Below are 7,903 nucleotides of genomic sequence, written 5' to 3' on the forward strand. Positions count from 1 at the left end.
TGGCTGTGAGGCTTTACTGAAATGGGGAAACTGGCCAGTAGGCTTACACACAGGGAAGCAGCTACTTACACACAGTACGTACTGTGGGACAGGATAAAGGGGAAACTGAGGGCTAGTAACAGATAGGTGGTGCCAAAACAGACAATTCACACATTCTGTCCAGAAAGCTAATCAGATAGGATCACCTGAGTGAATGGCTGCACAGGAAGGAGAAAGCAAGAAGAACAAATGAGCAAAAATAGGTGGCTATCACAGGTAAGCACAGGACACTAATTCTTGGGACAGAAAGAGAGGAAGAACAGGATTTCTAGATGCACCAATAAAAAAAGGCAGGGGTCTGGCTAAGGAATGCTAAAGAGGCATGCCTAAAGGAAAATTTAGGATAGGGATTCTCATGCTTTATAATACCATGGATATGTTTTAAAAAGACGGTGTCTTACGGACTACCGCCCTTCCAAAATCCCATCCCACACTACGTGGCACTGTATTTGCCACCAGACTGTGATTGCTCCTTGAATAACAGTAGTACTGAGACCTGGTGATTGCTGAACTAATGACTGTATGTAAGTGTTAAAGTTGGATTTGTTTCCTTTCCCAAAAGGAAAATTCTAGTGTCTCCTTCTCCCCAGCCCCCCATTTCACTCCTCACACCCCAAACCATCATAGCCACTGCCCCAACCTACTCCCCAACAGCTACATCATCTCAGCAAGGAAGCACCTGATCTGGCCTCACAATCAGCTCCAGTCCTGGTCCTAATGTCAACTACATACCACTCTTTTCTCCCCACCAATGGAGGGAATGGTGCCCTAGAGGATGCCACTGGGATCACTTCTCCCCTTTTCATACGTGCATTCATACTTTCCAGTGCGGAGCCAAGGGCAACTGCAGGAGGAACTGGCTGTACCATGTGGCCAGTGACCACTCTGTTACCACCACCAAAGAAGTTCCTTTCAGCTGGTCACACTTGAAGTTGTGCTAAAATAGAAGCCACAACACAGCAAGCAGCCAAATCATGTCAGGCTTAACCAAGCAAGAGGGGCAGTTTGTTGAATCAATGGGCCAAAATCATCCCTGGTTCAACTCTGCTGAAGTAAAATACTTCTGGTAGGATTTGATCCTCTCCTTTTTTATTCCCCCCTTGCCACAAGAAATAACTCAAGCACATATGACAAGGCAGAAAACAAGCTTTCACTATTTCTCAGCAATTTCCTCAATTAAATAAATGATAAACACTCAGCAACTAGAACTTGTTTAAAAGATGTCCCCTTGCACACCAACCTGCAGAACATGCACACCCTTCACCCCACCAGCTTAGCCACCCCATTGGTACTCACGCAGGTGTGCAGGCAGTCTGATCGCATCTTCCTCCATCCTGATTGCTCGAGGCACTGGGACATGTAGTGGTGATGAAGAAGTGTAATTTGGTACCGGGCTCGCTGGAGGCGTGTATGAAATTCTTTCCTGCTGTTAAAAAGGAGGGAGAGAGAGAGAGAGAAAGAACAATGTGAACTTTGGAATAGAGGTGTGAAACTAAGACAGGGTAGAGGGAAGTGGGTGGAAGGAAGGAAGTGTGCATGTGTGGTGGGGGCGAATAGCACTTACTATGCACCAAACTGGCCAGGGAACCACACAGAGTATCTAATTTGTCCACTTGCTGTATAGCTCTGCAGAGGGGGGGGGGAAAAAAAAAAAAAAAAATATTGAGACAATCAAATCCCTAGAAGTTCCAAGCCTGCAAGTTGCAGCCAGGGAATACAGAGCTTTTAAGATGATTCTTTTCATCTCAGAAAGGTCCAACAAGTTTCCATGGATTTTCTCAGAAATTTGCTGGAGGAGGAAAGGTAAATGACACAGAAGTAGGGAGACTTGTTTTAAGTCACTGTAAGTGTGTGTGTGTGGGGGGGGGGACTGGGAGGCTTTAAGTCACTGTAAACCTCATGGCAATTCTGTATGTGAGCACATGCGTGCATGCACACATTAGGCATAACTGTTCTACAGAAACTGCTCAAATGACTACATCACATAACAGCATAACTGCAATGCTGTGGGCATTAACATTAAATATTTAGCACTTTATATTTTCAGAGCATTTTGCACACATTAAGTAATTAGTTGCTTTACTGTAATAAATGCTATTAAAGCATTATATTACTTGACCCTAATGTACTTGCTGCAGAATACTGCAGGATTTCTCCCTCCCCCCCAAGTTATTTGCAACTTTTTAAAGTAAATTAAATTTAATTTGCAACAACAACAACAACCACCACCAGTCAGGAAAAAGAAAGTAGATAACAGAACATTCAAACAGAGTTTAGAGGTGACTTGCAAATGCCATGCTAGTTCCACAATTGCGTGCTCTTGGTTTTATTTCCTAAAATGTCTGTAAAGAAATCTAGGACTAAAATTTCATCTGATCTGATGGAAAAATTGCTCCATATTCTAAACATGTGCTGTAATCACATCACAAATTATACCCTTTGTAAATAAACATAGCCACAATTTTGTAGGAGCATAGAAATCATCATCATATGCTCCCTGATGATTATGTAAGCTATCCCAAAGCTATGCTGCTAACATTTCACGATAGCGCTGCAGCTAGCTGGGAGTGCACAAAAGAAGCTACATTCACATCAAAGCTTCTGTAGGAACACTTTAAAAATGAATGCCGCCACATACATTACCCTTTCTCACCACAGAATGTGGGAAACAAAAAAGACCAAACTTACTGGCAAAACAACGGGAAAAAGTAAGATCCATTATAAACAACAGTGTTGTCACCAAAGTGTGATATGGAACTAGAATGACAATGTCATGGCTTTCTGGCACTCTGTCCCATGCACACAAGGGACAAGAGAGTCTTCCTTATTCCTGACAACATGAATCAAATGGTAATAAAAAATGTAAAAGCAGAACATTCCAAGGGGGGGGGGGGGGGGGGCTTGACAATGAAAGAGAATTGGAAGTATTCAACTTTGTACCCTTCAGCCACTGCTTCAAACCAAGTTTAGGTCAGTCTGATCCATAGGCCATATCCTATTCCAGGCACAAAGGTGTCCCTGAATAATAATTAATGCAAAAGGGTGAATGGTCCTCCTCCTCTTTGCTACTTTTTATGACTTTTCACAGAGGTGGTATGTTACAAATGTAGAAGTGTTAATGATTTTGCAGGGCTTCGAGCAAGGTAGAAGATCACATTTAAGTAATACTCAAATCCACTTAGATGCCTCATAGGTAGAACAGGATCTGGCCCATAGCATCTTTTAGCTGCTCAGTCATGCACATACACATTAAAGAAACAATTTAGTTTCAGCCCAGATGCCCATCAACAAAAATCCATCTTCTAACAACCACAATTACAATAACTGGCAACACTGCCAGTACTTGCAGCAGAGGCATCAAAGACTGAATGGGCACAGAGAATGAATAATCCCTACTTGCAATGTGCTTCTTGTTCTGGGGTTATTTCTTTAATTCATATACCATCTTCCCTCCAAAAAGGCTGTGGGCAGTTTATAATAAGATTAATTATAAAAAACAGGGGAAAAAAGGTTCAAGTAAAACAGTATATAACAAAACGACTCCCCTAAGCATTATTCCAGAATTTGACCCCTGCCTGTTAAACACTGCCCAAGTAAAAAGGTCTTGCTATGCTTCTGTTGTAAGAAAAGTTGCTAGGCACTCTAGCAGGGCATGCGGGAAAGCCTCCACTTGTCAAGACCCTGGCCTTTCCCTCTTTTGTGGAGGAATAAGGGCCTTCACTTCAGCATCTTTTACCATGGCTAAGTTTACAGGGGATTACTAGCTCAAGAGCTGGGATATTCTTTTGCTGGGGATATTCAGCAGGTAAGAAAATGGATAGAAAAATCTACATGTAGAAGTTGACTGCTATGCCCTGAACTTGTGCAATTTGCCCTCCAGCCAAATATGGCTGACACTGAGCTTCGTGTTCCAATAAGGTCCATGCCACTGTACCCAGGGGAAGTTCTGCACTTTCGCTGGCATTTTACATCTTCTGAAAGTCAACATATACGTAACAAATGGGGAGCTGATAAAAAACGAGACCAACCACTTCCTTGCACTTCCTGCTGTGATCCTCAGTTCAGATATCTGAACCGCAATACAGCTGGTGATGTTGCTTATTTAATATGATATTTATTTTTTTGAGAAGAGGGAACCCTGTCCAAATAAAGCCAAAGGATACCTGCCTCTGACAGATCCACTATAAGGAAAAGGGGAAAGAAGCAGCCTCTTTCACCTGAAAAGCAGGAGACAGACCACTACTGTGAGCTCTGCTAGCAGCCTCAGGTCCCATTTCGTGCTTGCATATGTTAATGGATCAGGGCTTCACAGAGGAGCACCAACAGCCCGAGAAAGGCCTTCCCACTGGACAACAGTGGGAGGGAATGCTAGTAACATCTACAGCAGAGCCCCACTACTCACAGCATTTCCATCAACACCCAGGAGGTGTTGCATCATATATGAAGACATAGTGCCTCAAGCCACCACCGCCTTTCTGTCTACATAGCTTTACCACTAAAGGTGAAGCACAGCCCACAGTATTTTAAACAATATTTATAACCAAAAGATGCAGTTTCCCACAGACTTTTTAAAAAGTAAATGCATCTGATCCATTGTTTTCCACCATTCACAAATTCAAGGTAGGTAGGAAAATGTAACAAAAATTGTTGTTATAAACATTGCAGAAACTGTGGCTTTTGTCACAGCTGACATTTCCATTATGCCGCAGAATACAATCGTGGGGTGTGAATCAGCCACAACTGTAGGAGAGAGTCTCAAAGGCCAAGATGGGAGCTGGCCGACCAAAATATTGTTTTGTGGTTTTAAAAATTTTCTGCCCTATTAATACTCTGCATTTCTTCAGTGCCTATAATCCAGTGATCACAGCACTTTACAGTATAATTAAGGAGAGCCCATTTTTACAGAGGGGAACCTGACTTAACAGAAAGAGTACAGTAAGCATGAGCTAAGCCAGTGGTTTTCACACTTCCTAGAGTCATGGAACCCCTTCATATCACTACTTCTGCCATGGACCCTCTACCTCTAACTTAAAGATTGAGGTGGAACCAGGCAACCTAGCTCAGCAACAGCAGCACACTGTCTCCCAGCCCACTCCTCCACTGGCCCCAGTCTCATTGCAGAACCCCTGATGACCTATGGTGGAACCCCAGTGTCCCACAGAACACACTAAGCTAAGCAACTGCAGAGTTAAGATGCCTTGAAAAACAATAGCTAAGGTAACCCTAGGACAGCCTTTACATCTGGATAGTTATGACTGACTAGATTCTCAATGGTGCTGACCACTGAGACAAACACAGATCATAAGTGACTTGGCCAAGTTCACACTGGGCACTGAATTTTTACCATGAAACACTGCCTAAACGTATAAGTGAATGCATAAAGCAGGGGTGGGCAAAATGCAGCCTGGGCTGCCTGTCATGTGGCCCTTGATGCCTTGCCAAAACTCAGTAAGCGGCCCTCTGCCCAAAATAATTGCCCGCCCCCGTCATAAGGTCACATCTAGCTACTGAAGGCTAGTCAGCCAGGTTCACAGATTGTATAAACTGAGTTCCTGTTAAGTCAACACACCTATATGGATTTATACTAGCTAAAGACTTTGCCTGGGGAAGTCTAAAAGAGGTAAATGCCATAATTAGTGGAAATGGAAGAGTTCAGTCAAATTAATTCAGTATTTTCCTTTGCATTGTCAGAATCAGATGATGAGGTTCTGTTCCTAACTCTGCCACTGACTTGCTGCACAAATTTGGGCAAACCATGCAGTCTTTCTGCAGCTAAGTTCACCCATTGGTAAAACCACCTTTGTTAAGAAATGTGTGAGAGATAGTTTGAGATGGTTGGTGAAGCATGCTATAAAAGGGCAAGGAATTATTCTGGGCCAGGCTCACAACCTGATACAATGGTCTAACAAGACTGAATATTACAAGTACAAAAATAAAAGATCAGCCCTGAATAACTGCAATCTACAACTAACTTCAAAATAGCAATTCCATAATATTTTGCCTGTGGCTGCAAGTGCATAGGAGGATGCACAGGTTGGCATGATTCCTACTGTCTTAAGAGCTTTTGGAAGATATCCCTTCAGCTCTCACTAAGCCAGAAAAGTTTCCAGGGGAACCTTACTCAGATTAAAACCACTTCAAGAAAATGGTCTGGGAGACTCCTTCTCTGGTTCTGCTTCCTAGCTAGGTCCTCCAGCAGTATTATCTGGTTAACCAGCTGGATATGAGGCTTGCTAAATGCTTTGGGAATATTTTCAGGAGAACACTTGAACATGGGCTCATGTTTAACTTTAGTGGGATTTAATCAACACTTAAGTGCTCTGCTGGGTAGCAATGGATTTAAGCATGGCCACAGGAACTTCCCTGAATCAAAGCCTAATACAGGACCTAGTCTTCACATTCAATTTTGCTCCTTTCTGTCAGAGTGCAGTGCTACGGAAAAGTCCTTAAATCAAAAGGCCCAGTCTTAAAAGTGAGGTAACACACAATCTTCATCCATGAAGCCTACCCTGCATGAGTATTCATATCCAATTAACTAAACTCCCAAAGTCATGTTACAGCATGCATTGCGTTCAGCCTGAAAAACTGGGATAGATCCTCTGTGGACAGAATCTATTTTGGTAAAAAATTCAGGTTAGCAATGCAAAGTGAATAACCAAGGGACAATTCAGAAGAGGCAAAATATTTTGCCTTTACACTGTTGGGTTGTTTTGGTTTTTTTTTTTTTTGGGGGGGGGGGGAGGTTGTGAAAAAGTCTAGTGTATTTTGTGTTTTTATGAAAAAAAAATCCATAACTTGGGGGGTGGGGGAAGTCAAGTGAAAACAACCAAAACCAGCTTCTCACCGCTACTAGTATAAGGCCCTTTGATGCTGCAGGCCTTTCTCTGGCTTGCAAGCTGATAGTCCTATTTCTTTTCCCACACCAAGTCCTCAAAAACTGCATGCACAAAGTAAATTCATATTTTTTGCAGAAGTGAAACGATTGCTGAAGAAAACAGGTTACAAAATGTATTCCCAATGACATGACACTGAAGCAGATGGAAAAATTAGTATATTGCAACGGAATACTTTGGTACCCAGGAGGCACATGTAAACCATGCAACAGCATCCAGGCTGTCAAGATGGCTGATGTGGTTGATCAGCCCTAAATGTGTATATTAAAAGGCCCCTCCTCAAGTCCCAGATGGAGAGCGTGACTGTGTCCGTCACTGCAGAGAAGTCAATGCCACTTCTACATGTAATGGTATTACAGTGTTCAGGCCAGCTAAACGAGAGCGAAAGTTTATTTCTGCTTGCTACACCGTCTGCTGACTTGTTACCCTATGTCCCTGACTCACAGTACTTCCTGTTTACCTAGCCCAGAGTTTCCCAGATCTTGATACCTGGGGCACACTGTTTTTGTTAGATCAAAATTGGCACACGCTTCACTCTAGGGCCCAGAAACTACGTCCATCTATTTTATATATATGTATTCCATATACATATAATGTGGATAGACAGGCAAACAGAATGAGCTTTCTGGGCCTAAAAGTGAAGTGTGTGCCAATTTTAAATCTAGAAAAAAAAGTGTGCCCCAGGTATGAAGATTTGGGAAACTCTGGGCTAGGTAAACAGGAATATACATGCACACTTATATATTAAAAATTAAGTGTGTGTGTGTGTGTGTGTGTGTGTGTGTGTGTGTGTGTGTGTGTGTGTGTGTTCCTGCTTACCTAGCCCAGAGTTTCCCAAATCTTCATACCCAGGGCACACTTTTATTATATTATATATGAGAGAGAGAGAGAGACACACACACGCGCACACACACACACACGCACCAATATATATATATATTTCCCCACAAAAAACATGCAACATATTCCAT

General features: G+C 42.6%; 1 protein-coding gene across 6 annotated transcripts in view; it reads right to left on the reverse strand.

Annotated features, from left to right (window-relative positions):
• ETV6 (ETS variant 6) overlaps positions 1–7,903 on the reverse strand; it is a 169,836-nt gene that overhangs the window by 107,366 nt on the left and 54,567 nt on the right. For 3 of the 6 annotated variants that reach the window (XM_019544267.1, XM_019544269.1, XM_019544270.1), the window contains one exon: positions 1,336–1,462. In XM_019544267.1, the coding sequence (XP_019399812.1) occupies positions 1,336–1,462 (127 nt within the window). Of the gene's footprint in view, positions 1–1,335; positions 1,466–7,903 lie in introns of all 6 variants that reach the window. The other 3 variants (XM_019544266.1, XM_019544268.1, XM_019544271.1) reach the window with 1 other exon arrangement.

The sequence above is a fragment of the Crocodylus porosus genome, unplaced genomic scaffold, assembly GCF_001723895.1.
Source record: "Crocodylus porosus isolate Cpor-Errol unplaced genomic scaffold, CroPor_comp1, whole genome shotgun sequence".
NCBI classification, from domain to species: Eukaryota; Metazoa; Chordata; order Crocodylia; family Crocodylidae; genus Crocodylus; species Crocodylus porosus.